Below are 12,618 nucleotides of genomic sequence, written 5' to 3' on the forward strand. Positions count from 1 at the left end.
GCTCTCATTCAGCCTTCACTGTGAGCCTCCGAGGTGGACTTAGATCCATTGCTAAACAGATGAGGAAACTAGCTTCAGATGGTGTCACAGGCTGAACTGTGTTGCTCCAAAATTTGTATGTTGAAGTCCTAACTCCCAGTACCTCAGAATGTGGCCTTGTTTGGATTTAGGGTCTTCGATGAGGTGATTAAAGTAAAGTAAGGTAAGCGGGCTTTAATCCGATAGGACTGGTGTTCTTAGAAGAAGAAGAGATTGGGACACAGACATGCAGAGGAGAGACCATATGAAGACATAGGGAGAAGATGGCCATCTGCAAGCCAAGTAGGGAGGCCTCAGGAGGAACCAACCCTGCCCACAGCTTGATCTTGGCCTAGCAGCCTCCAGAATGGTGATGAAATCAGCTTCTGCTCAAGGCCCCAGTCTGTGGTGCTTTGTTCCAGTGGCCCCAGGACACTAATACAGATGGGTTAGGTGAGTTTCCAGGGGCTGGGCGAGGCCGCTGGGTGGAAGAGCTAGGATCCAGACTTGGATCTACCTGATCCCAACACCGGAGCTATTGACTGCCCCAGTGGAAGGAGAACAGGCAGCAAGACTTTCTCTTTGACGCCTGGCTTGGGCAGTGCCTGTAGGCTGGGTCTGGGTGCTGGCCAGCACCCTTGTCTCCTTGTGCCCTGGCAGTGGCCCCAGGCCCGAGCAAGGGTCACCCCCACTCCCATCCTGTGGATGCAGACCTGGGAAGGCCAGGATACAGGGTGGGACACTGGAGACATCTCTCTGGAAGCCAGCAGAATCCAGGGCTCTGTGCAGCTCTGCAGTGGCTGGCCCTGACCCTGTGAATCAGCCACTGGAAACCTCTGAGGGGCCAGAACTCAGGGCCGGGCTGCTGCTTTGCAAGTCCTTACCAGGAAGTCACACCTGTAGCCATGGCAACCAGAGAATGTTTAGCACCTTCTGCCAGTTTCCCTGGAGTTGGAAAGCTGAGGGGTCATCCCCTTCTTGGACTCCTGAATGCCAGCCCAGCTGACTTCCATCGTGGGAGCTGGGAATGGGGAGTGGCCTCCCAGCCAAGCCCTTCATTATCAGTGGCAAGCCTGAGCCTAGAATGGGGAAGGGCCTGCCTAAGGGCCCTCAGCAAGGCAGAAATCAAACCAGGACTGGAAACCACACCCCACCCACCACCCTGCTGAGCCTGGGCTGGCCCCAGGAAAGCCTCTTCCTCCCCCAGGGCCCACCCACATCTCCAGGGGCTGCTGCAGGGTGGTGGCAGAGGGTACCTACCTGAGAGGTTGGTGAGGGTCATGATGGTGTGGCAGTACTGCTCCAGAAGTGCCCACAGGGGCTGGTCTTTGGGCATCTGGCTCTGCCCGGCTGCCTAGGGGACAGCAAGGATGAGGGTCAAAGATCAGGCCCAGGCTAGCCATTGACAGTGCCTGTCTGCCCCCATCCTATCCTATCACTCATCCCTTACTCCTCTTAGTACAGAGAGGGAGAACAAGGAGGGAGATGCCCATGGCCACATGGAGCAGCAGCAGTCTGGCCTGGGCTGGACCGAAGAAAGGCCTCAGAAGTGGCCCAATGCAGTGTTGCCTCCTAGGCAGGGGTCTGCTCTGTCCATCCCTCAGCCCCCAAGGCTGTCTCCTCCTCAGGCTGGGATGTGTCACTGTCATGGGGCTTGTGTCCTTCTGTCAGCAAAGCCAGGTGGGGGGTGGGTTCCATTAGTTGTTCATTCAACCAACAAATATTTGCAGAACACCTACTGTGTGTCAGGCCCTGGCTGGGGGACCTGATGGGTGTCCTTCAGGTAGTCCCAGGCCAGGTAGGGATCCTCTAGACTTAGAAAGTGCAGAAGGAAGAGGAGGCAAATGCATGATTTAACTTTGTTTCCCTGTCACACAGGTAAGCAGGCACTTGCAACGAAGAGCATTAGGTTAATACGTGAGAGAAGTGCCTAACCTGGATTCAGGAAGACAGGGAAGGCTTATTGGGAGAGGTAGCATTTTGGGGCAACCGGAAAGATGAGTAGGGACAAAAGAAGGGACCATAGGGCCAGCTTAGGCACTCACTAGGGAAGATATGTGATTGTTGCAATAATGGCAATTCCATCCAAAAGATAGAAAAGCACCCAGGATCCCATCCTAAAAAATCATCAGAGTGGGTGCTGGATGTGCACGGATAAAGTAGATGTGGGCATGTGCACCCGTGAAGGGACCATCTTCTGGTGGGAAAGATGGAAAGGATGTACAGTTTTACGGCATGTACGATTTACTGAGGAGGGCAGGGGTAGCATCACAGAAGAGGTCATGCTAATGTGGGTTTTGAAGGGTGAGTAGGAGCTTGCCAAGCTGATCAGGCCAGGAAGGGCATTCTAGGTAGAGAGCACAGCATGTGCAAAGGCAGAGAGGCTGGAAAATGCATGGTGTATGACTGAACGAGAGCAATTCACTCTAAATTCTAACCCTTGGCCCCATTCCTCCCAAGACCACTCCTTTTCTTGCTCTATGGCGCCATGGGTACTTCCTGGCCCTTGTGTGTGTGTGTGAGTACATGCACACACGTGTGTGACTTTTGTGCCCCTCCCAACCCTGATATTCCTGATTCTGGGATTCCAGAAGACACTGCTCCATCAGTGTGCAGCCCCTTCTCTTCCTGCTGCCTGTCAGATGTACTTTTCCTGGCAGCTGGGTCAATGTTTGCCCCAGGATGTCCCCAGGGGCCAGAGCCCAAAAGCCCTCAAACATCACGTTCTCCACATTGGGCTCAGTCCATTTCCTGTGCTGGGACTGGAAGCTGCATGCTCAGCCTCACCACGTCAGCCTGGAGCTTCTAATGAATGATCCCACCTGCTCAGACAGGAGAGTGCTGCCCCCTGCACCCCTCCCAGAAGCCTAGGGTGAGGCAGACACCACTTGGAGGCATTCACTGCACCTGTGTTCCGCCAGACTCCCACCCCATGATGTGAGGTAGAGAGGGAAATGCAGGGGAGCAGGTGTGTGTGTTGTGTGTGTGTCTCGGCACTGTGGGGGCCTCCTGAGCTGTCAGCCAGGAGTTCTGGCCTCTTGGCCTGCAGGACAAACACTGGGGGCCATGGTCTTGCTGTCCACATATCAAGGGAGCTGCTGACAGTTCCTCAGCTCCAGCTTCTCGGGCATCAGGAAGACCTTGCTGACCCAGTGAGCCACTGCCAGGGGTTGGGGGGCTGGGGAGGGGAGGGAACACTCCAGACACTGAGACCTTCCAGGAAGACTTCTCAGGCCACACTTTTGGCTGGGTCTGGGGAGAGTGAGGGCTCTAGGTCTGACCCATCACCCTCTTTATGGCGCCCATCGCCCTTGTTTGAGAAGCAGCTAGTAATGTCCTCTGTGGGAGGGTTCCCAGTGAATCCCAGCCTCTGGAGGTCAGGGTACGGGCAACCCAGAGGCATGCAGTGTCCACGGTGCGCCCTTAGACAGACGCAGCCATTCCATCTCAGATGTCAGTGCCGTCTCTCAAAGCCCCTGAGCTGTGACATTTGTAGCCCCATCACTGAGGTGATCTCCTGTTTGACTTTACCGGGGTTTCTGACACGTGCTTTGAACCCATGATGGGGTCAGGGCATCCTCCCCCAGGACTCAGGCAATGTGGGATGGTCCTTGCCTTGGATTCTGTGGTCTCAGGCTGTGGCCATCTTCTGGCTGAGCAAGCACTTTGTGGGGAGTGGGCACAGGGTTACCATACTCTGCAACTGATGCTTGCTCTTTGGGTCTGGGCAAAATTTGGTACAGGCATATCAGAAGTAATTTTTGGAGTAATCCCAGATCCTGGCTTCATCTCCTATAACTTCTCTGCTGGCCCCAAAAGCTGACACAGCCAAAGATACTCATTCTCTTCAAGGGGCTTGTTTGGGTGGATTTGACTCAGTCCGAAGTCGTAATCTACCATGCAGGTGTCAATTTTGGGCAGAGCCCCTGGTGGTGGTGGTGATGGATGGGCAGGGAGGAGGAGGAAAGAGAGGCTGCTGTCCTCAGAAAACACATGGTCCAGGAAAGTCAGGGACAGACACATCTTGGATAATCCCATTCCAAGGACTTGAGAAGAGCTGTCAGAGTGGGTAGAGTGCACACATCCCAGTGTGCAGAGTTCTGGGGATGCTGGGCTTAGCTGTGTGGCCTTGGCAAGCCACTTAAGTTCTCTGAGCCTTGATCTCCTCATCTTTAAAATGGGGATAATACAAATCCCACAGGATTTTGTGTGCATTCAACAAATTACTGTAGGTCAAGAGCCTGGCACGTAGAATGCGCATGCTGAATGGTGACTCTTGGCAAGGACTTTAGGAGGGGGCTAGTTAGAGAGCTCAGTGATGGGAGGTCGAGTCCCCTCATCGGGACTCCCAAGGCCCAGCTCAAGGTCTTCCTGCCCAGAAAAGCTTCCTGGAAACCCTGTGCCCCCCTTCCCCAGCTCTCCAGTCAGTGTGGGACTCCGTTTGCCCTCAGCAGCTTTCCCTTGGACAATGAGCCCCTGAAGGTGCAGCCTCCACCTCCCCCACTGAGCTCGCCCCTCAGCGGTGCTCAGTGAATGTTCATTGAGGAAACCGAAGGCCGTTCGGCGAACTGGACATTGGAGCGGAATCTAAAAGGATGGAAGGACTTGGGCCATAGGAACAGCAGTAAGAAGAGGAGAAAGTGACCCAGGTAGAAGCTGAGAAAGCAAAGCCTCAGAGGCAGGCGAGCCCAGGGCCCACACAGGAAACTGCACCATCTGGTATGGAGGTGCCAAGAGAAGAAGAGGGGAGACAGGCAGGAAGGGGAGGCTTCTTTCACGTGAAGTCAGCACTTACTCTAGTGCTAGACCTGCCTCTAAATGCCCTACAGCGGATTTAATCCTCACAGCAGTCTCTGAGGTAGCTGCAAATAACCCCATTTCAGAGATGAGGCTGCTGAGGCCCAGGGAAGCGAAGTCACCCACCAAAGGTCCCGCTTCAGGTAAGGGGCAGAGGCAAGATTCAAGCCCAGTCAGTTGGTAGGTTATGGCTTGGTCAGGTACCCATGGGAAGAGCTGATCCTGGGTAAGGAAGTGAAGACCCGTGGGTCACGGATGCTGGGAGCACCCCAGTCCCAGACTGGGTGGCTGTGGGGCTCAGGAGGCCGCTCAAGTGAGAAGCCCCTCTCTTGCCACAGAGGAACAGGGGCCTTGGAGGCAGAGACCTGGGTCACGGGAGGCAGACCCAGCCAGTGGGCAGGACCTCGCACAAGAGAGATGAGGAATTATAAATATTAGGTCTTAGCCCCCAGTTCCTGACACAGAATCCCTAAAACCTTTGGAATTTCCTGGGTGACAGGAGTGTCGTTAGTTCTAATGAGGTGACTCTTGGTGGGCTCCCAAATGGAGCTGGTTACCAGAGAGACCAAGCCATGGTTAGAAGGTTGGAGCTTTCAGCACCTTCCTACACCTTGGGGAAGGGAGAGGGGCTGGAGATTGGGTTAATATGCCTCTGTAATGGAGCCTCCGTGAAACCCCTCAAAGGTGGGATTGGGGGCTTCTGGTTGGTGACCACCTGGTGGTGCTGGGAGGGTGGCATCCAGTGAGGGCACGGTGCTCTGCGCCCTCCCCACAGCTTGGCCTGTGTGCCTCTCCATCTGGCTGTTCAGCTGTATCCTTTGTGATAGACTTTAAAATAAACCTGTAAATAGAAATGTTGCCTTGAGTTTTGCAAAATGTTATAGCACATTATTGAACCCAAAGAGAGGGTCATGGGAACTCTTGATTTATATAGCCTGTCTGTTGGGAGAATGAGAAGCCCTGTCTTGCGATTGGCTTCTGAATTGGGGGCAGTCTTGTGGGACTGAGCCTTTACCTGTGGGGGCTGATGCCAACTCCAGGAAGATAGCATCAGAATTGAATTGAATTGGAGGACACCCAGTTGGGGTCCCCAGAGAAGTGGAGAATTGCTTGGGGCAGAAAATCCACACTTTTGGTGTCAGAGGTGTTTAAGAGTGTAGAGAAGAAATGGAATGTTTTCCTGTTTCCATTTTTCTTTCTTCTGAGGGGAACATCTTGGACACCTGTGCTGATTAGCTCTTGGCTGTTCTAGGGCAGAGAGCTCGCCACCATGCACACCCCAGCCCATGAGACTGACTGTAGGCTGTGGGAGCACAGGGTCCACATCTGTGTCCCCAGTCCCTAGTTCAGAGCCTGGCACACAGCAGGTGCTCAATAAATGTTTGTCGGCTGACTGACTGCTTGGATGGATTAATGAAACCATGGCCCCCTCAGCCAGGTAGAGCTACATCCCCACCCCTAATCCTGGGATACCAGGTTCTGGGCTTTTCCTGCTTGTTATATTTCCTTCTCTCTGAACTTTGCTCTGAGCCTAGCCTGTGTGAGGGCCCAGGTCCTGGTTCCCGCCTCTCAGTGCCTGGCATGGGAGGCCCTCACCTCAGAAGAGGCAAAGGAGAGGCCCTGGCTGGGGAAGGATGCAGGAGTGAGAGCCAAGACTCCAGCTGCTCTTCTTCCACCTTGGGTCCTATCCAAACAGAACCTGTGCCCGGGGCCCCGACAGGCCTCAAAGGTATCACCTCCCTGGAGCCTGGGGGTCTGGCCCAGTCTAGTGTTCCCTCCAGGGCCTGGCGACAAAGCTTCTGTCTAAATTTAGCCCATGGTATAAGCTGGGGAGATTTACAGGACCACGTGTCCTGGGCCCAGGCTGCCAGGGACCGGAGGGGAATGGGGTGAGCTCCCTCCCTGCTTTCTCACTCTGCTTCCCAAGGTCAGAGAAGGACTCAGCTGGGAGGGGCAGGATTCCACCCCATGTTTGCTTTCATTCAGTGGATTTCATTGAGCCTGAGCTCAGGCCCTGCCCCTTAGGGAGCACAGAGTTAGAGGAAGGAGCAAGAGGAGAGGGAAGAGAAGGAGAAGGCTTGGAGGAGAAGACTGGAAAAGAGGGGAGGAGGAGTGCAGAGGAGTAGGAAGAGGGAAGGGAAGAAAGGAGGAAGGAGGAGCGGGGAGGAGAGGGGATGATAAGGAAGAGAGAAGAAGGGGTCAGAAAAGGGAGAGGGGGAGAATGGGGAGGAGAGAAGGAAGGAAGGGGAGGAAGAGGAGTATGGGGGAAGGAGGTGGAGGAGACTGGGAAGAGAAAGGGGAGGAGGTGGGGGAGGAAGGAAGGATGCAGGAACGGGGAGGAGGGGGAAGAGGGGAGGAAGGTGGACATGAGGAAGGAGGGGGAGGAGGAGGCAGTCAGGCCCTGCACAGACATAGGGGGCAGTAATGGGAGCTAAGACTGGCCGAGGGGAGGGTGAGGGGTGGGGAGTCAGATGAGGGAAGTGGGTCATTGTTTTCTGGCGTGTCCAGGCAGGCTCCTTGGAAGAGGAGACTTTAGATACTCAGTTCTAACTTGTAGGGTGTTGGATGTTGAGTGAGGATCCCCTTGGCCTCCTGGGCAGCTCCCAGCGGCTTTCTTGTTCCTGAGTCTGTGCTCGGCCAAGTTCGTCTTCCTAGGATGCCCCACTCTTCCTTCCCAGTTCCCCTCCAGCTCCCCCCGGGAGGCTTTAGGCGTCTCCTCATTCTGCTGTTCTCTCTTCTCTCTGAACGCCCATGAATCCCTCTCCCCTCAGTCCTGCTTGTCTCACCTGTACTGAGCCCTGGGCCCTGAACACTGACTGGAGTAGGAGGGGGAAGGGGAGGGGAGGGAGAGGTGACTTGGCCCAACATAGGGGCAGGAACTGGCCAGCAGGAGGTCCTGTAACAGGCCACTTGGCCTAAAGCTATCTCCTTAATTATCAACACATCTAATGTCCAGTTTGCATAAAAGTCACATCTCTTCTGATTTGTTTTGGAGTCTGTCTGAATGTCCTAAAAATAACTTGACATTAAAATTAAATAACATTAAAATTAAAATTTTGTTAAAGGAAAGGAATCTGGAGTCAGGCTGTGGGCCGGAATCCTGGTCCTGCCACATACCAGCTGAGCGGCCCTGGGCACATGAGCTCACCTCACTTCCTCATCTGCAAAATGGGGAGAGGATGGTTTTAACTCAGGGCGTTGGTGTGAAGCTAAAAATAGGTGAGGTGCATCAGTGCCCATGATAGGCCTTGTAGGGCTGCTAAGTGAAATAAAATAAGCTTATTGAATAATCTGTCCCCCATGGGTTTGCAATGACTAAAAATTAGAATGTTGAGAAAGACAAACATCGCATGTTATCACTTATTTGTGGGATTTAAAATTCAAAACAATCGAACTCATGGAGATAGAGGGTAGAAGAATGGTTACCGGAGGCTGGGAAGGGTAGTAGGGGATAGGCTAACAGGTACCAAAAAAAAAATAGAATGAATACGACGTAGTATTTCATAGTACAACAGGGTGACTGTAGTCAATAATTTAATTGTACATTTAAAAATAACTAAAAGTATAATTGGATTGTCTGTAACACAAAGGATAAATTCTTGAGGGGATGGATACCCCATTTTACATGATGTGATTTTTACACATTGCATGCCTGTATCAAAATATCTCATGTATCCCACAAATATATATACCTACTATGTACCCACAAAAATTAAAAATAAAAATTAAGGCCAGGCGCGGTGGTTCACAACTGTAATCCCAGCACTTTGGGAGGCCGAGGTGGGTGGATCACGAGGTCAGGAGATCGAGACCATCCTGGCCAACATGGTGAAACCCAATCTCTACTAAAAGTACAAAAAAAAATTAGCTGGGTATGGTGGCAGGCGCCTATAGTCCTGGCTACTCAGGAGGCTGAGGCAGAAGAATCGCTTGAACCCAGGAGGCAGAGGTTGCAGTGAGCCGAGATTGTGCCACTGCACTCCAGCCTGGGCAACAGAGCGAGACTCCATCTCAAAAAAATAAAATAAAATAATTAAAATTAAAATTTAAAAAGTTAGAATTTTGGAAAAAGTGACTGTAGATAAACTCGCTGTAGATAAAATTGTTTAAATTAAATGAAGTAGAATATGACAGCTAAGACGATAAAGAGTAGTCCCATAATTCTTAAAGTGCTGCAAATTTGAGACTTAGGAGGAATACAAAATTAAGTAGCCATTGCCCTCAGACAGATTTAAAAAAAAAATACTGAAACACCAACAAAATGGCAAAACTAGAGACTAAATTAGCTAGTGAGGCTAGAAAACGCTCAGAAGGGAGTTGAATTTTTGGGAAAAGTCATTCAATGCATTAGCTGCTGGCAAATGGCCCTGGAGCCCCGGCTATGCAGACCCTCGGTGTGTGTGTGTGTTAGGGGACACTGTGGACTTGGTCTTTGGTGTGAGCCGGACAGGTCAGGGAGGGTCCAGGGACTGCCAGGGACTTCTCTGTGTTCTATTCTCTTTGTTGAACCTTCTTGGGGCAGATGGGCCCACCAGAAGCCAGGACCTGGGGCAAGAGGTCACAGAGGCACCATCCTGAGACCCTGGGGGGTGTCTCGCTGTCCAAAGCTCCAAGGAGCTGGACTTAGTCAGCAGGGGCTGAGAGGCTCCTGCGATCTTCAGAGAGTGGAAGGCAAGTGGCATTGCTGAGCCTCTTTAAACTTGTTTCCTGTCTGTAAATAAGTGGCCCCACCTTCCTGGTGTTTGAGTAAGGCGCCTAACACCACTTAACAGCTGCTAGATTACCACCTGCCTCCGGACCAGCTTCCCGAAGGCCTCCACGGGGAATAGGGAGCACCAGGGTCAAGGCTGGGTGGGTTCCTCCAGGCCCTCAGTGTGCCCTGGGCCAGGGCATCCTCTTCACTAAAAAGCACCAGCTGGAACCCTTACAATTGCAGATCAGACCAGGCCCCTCCCCTGCTCAGAGAGCTCCCCATGTCCTCAGATCCCACCAGTACCCATACAGCTCTGCAGTCTCCCACATAACGTCTTTTCAGGGTTGGGGCCCTGGGGCCTTACCCCCAACCTGCTCCCCTATCCCTTCCCTCGGACTACCCATCTCTAACTCTGCTATGCTGCCCACCTCCCACCAGGCTCCCCCACCCTGTCAAGGGCCCTCACACCTACACATGCTTCTTCTGAGCCCATTTACTGGAACTTGTAAACACAGACTCCTTTCTTTCCTGCCACACCCGCTTCTGGGCTATAAACACCACAAGAACAGGAACCAGATGAGCGTTCAGACCCTGGATCCTCCCCATGGGCAGTCCTCCTTAAACACTGGATGAATAACTGAGAAGCCTCCAAGGCTGGACTCTCCTGGGCTGCCTTCCCTCCCCACTGCCTGCTCCAGGTCTCATCGTCTCAGGACCCGGGAAAAAGTCCCATTGCCATGAAGGCCCCGTGAGGGGAAGGCTGGGCTTTGGCGTCAGAAAGGCCGAGGTTTAAGTGCTCTCCAGCTGCTTGCATGCTGAGTGGCTGTGGGTAAGTAACTGGTCTCTATCCCACTCCGGGATCCGCAGGAGAGCTAGGCGCAGGGCCTGGGATGACCTCAAGGGAAGCTGAGCCCACAGTGTTGCCCTGAGAATCCTAGGGCACCTCTGGAGCAGCCAGCAGAAGCTTCCTCCGTCTAACCAGCTTGGGCGGCTGGCAGCATGGACCCCAGAGGGATGGGCTGAGGGGCAACCCTTGCCCCAGCACTTGGAAGGCACCTATCTGGAAAACAAGTGGGAGAGGGCAAGAGAGCTCAAAGCTCAAGATGTCTTGGGGGCAGAGGGGTGGATGGTGAGCCCCCTGTACAACCTTCACCCATCCCAATTGCAGTCTGCAATGTCACTCAAAGGACTCAGCAGGTCTGGGGGCCATCTGCCTATCGGACACTGACCACAGCTCAGCATACTACCTGCCTCCCACCCCTCTCCTCCACCTGGCCAGGCCCCCAGGAAGGCAGGGACCCTCATGTCCTCATGCTGTATCTGTGGCACCTGGCACAAAAGCATAGCCGGCATTCACTGCGTGCTCACACCACACCAAGCATGATGCTGCTTGCTTTACTTGTATTACCTCAATGTTCCTCACAACAAGCTTGTTCAGTAAGCACCGTTGTGATCCTCATTTTACTGATGAGGAAACTGAGGATTTGAGTAACCTGTCCAAGGTCACACATTAAGCAGCAAAGCAGGGATTTGGATTGGTTTTGTAGGCAATTATCTGTTGAATTACTGTTGAATGTATTATCCTCCTTATACATATAGGGACACTAAGCCCCAGAGAATGGTCCCCAAAGGTGGTCTGTGGCAGAGTCAGGACAGCGACAGGCCTCTTAGCACCACTTCCCAGATTGTGAGGCCTAGGACAGGTGACCCTACCACTCTGAGCCTCAGTTTCCCCATCTGTAAAATGGGGAGAAGGCTGGAGGTGGACCACTCCCACCAGTCTCTCCCCCACTTCTTCAGCTCTCTTTTGATGGTCGCTCTGTGTCCCTTCTCCCCACCTTCCATCGGCGGCCCCTGACTCTGGACAAAGGCACGGGGTGTGGCTGGATGAAGCTCGGAGTCTTGAGAAACCCTTGGAGAGGCTGGTTCTCCCAGAGCCCACTCTGTCCCCATCGCTCATCTGGTACTGGGGGCTGCCTGATTCCAGGCACTGAGAGGAAGGATGGAGACAAGGCAGCAGGGGCAGGAGGCATCTCTCTGCGGGTCCCTGGGGGTAAGGGTCAGAACTAGGGGTGGGCTGGGGAAAGAAGTCAAGGATCTTGCAGGAGAGATGGAGGGGGAATCATGGGGGTGGGGAGAGAATGGTTAGGAGACAGGGAACCTTGGACCCTGAGGTAGTCAAGTTCTGGATGCTAGGATGTCACCCCAGAACTCTCTGCTTATCCACAGGGGTCTCCCAGTCTCATCCTGGCCAGCCTCACAGTTTTAACTTCCCTCCCCCTGCCCCCTCACCCAGGCACGGGATCTCCAATTCATCATCAGACACAAGGATCCCTGATCCAGCCCAGCCACCAGGCCCTGAGACCCCCGCCCCTAGTCATGAGAGCTGGGAGCTCCGTGCTCCTGGCGCCCCACCTCGTGGACTCCCACTCCCTGCACTTACGTATTGGAGCAGCGGTGGGAGGAGGCAGAACAGGCAGAGGAGGAGGTGTGGGACGTAGAGGAGGCCTGGGGGCCCTGAGGGACCCCTTATGCCAGTAGTGGCTGGGGGTTAGGGACTGGAGCCTGCTGCCCGGCACGGTGGTCACACCCTGGCCAGCCCCACCCCACCCGGCCCTGGAGGGGAGGCCAAGGTAAGGCCTTGGGCATGAGGAGTTATTCTCCACCCACTTCTTCCACAGGGCAGTGGTGACCCCGCCCCACAGCCCACAGCCTCCAGGTTATTTATAGCTGGTCCCAGACAGCTGCTGCTACCCAGCCAGCCAAGGGGCTATGCTCTCCAACCAGCCTGCAGAGAAGGGGTTAATGCCTTCTATCGGCTGCCAGCATTGCCCGGGGCTGTAGCTCCCCAGGTGGGAGAGAGGAATTGAGACAGGCAGGAGGGGCCTAGGCTGTGGTCCCTGCTTGAGCGCAGGGTTGGGCTGCCCTGGGTCTCAGCTGAACCAGCACTGCCTAACACCTATCTGAGGAGCTTTTAACAGGTGCTAATGCCTACTGGGATGACTGAGATGGGAGTGTGGATGCTGGGTTAGATAGTACTGTATCAATGCTACATCTGCTGATTCTGATACTGTACTGTGGGTAGGTAAGAGAATGTTCTCATTCTTGGA

The 12,618-nt window shown here is 53.7% G+C and overlaps 1 protein-coding gene across 1 annotated transcript in view; it reads right to left on the reverse strand.

Annotated features, from left to right (window-relative positions):
- Positions 1-12,111, reverse strand: part of CRHR2 (corticotropin releasing hormone receptor 2) — a 48,118-nt gene extending 36,007 nt beyond the window's left edge. The window contains exons 1-2 of the mRNA XM_016958680.4: positions 11,952-12,111; positions 1,279-1,372 (exon numbers count right to left, since the gene is read on the reverse strand). Of these exons, the coding sequence (XP_016814169.1) occupies positions 1,279-1,354 (76 nt within the window). The 5' untranslated portion in view covers positions 1,355-1,372; positions 11,952-12,111. The remainder of the gene's footprint in view (positions 1-1,278; positions 1,373-11,951) is intronic.
- Between the last annotated feature and the right edge of the window lie 507 nt (positions 12,112-12,618).

The sequence above is a fragment of the Pan troglodytes genome, chromosome 6, assembly GCF_028858775.2.
Source record: "Pan troglodytes isolate AG18354 chromosome 6, NHGRI_mPanTro3-v2.0_pri, whole genome shotgun sequence".
NCBI lineage: Eukaryota > Metazoa > Chordata > Mammalia > Primates > Hominidae > Pan > Pan troglodytes.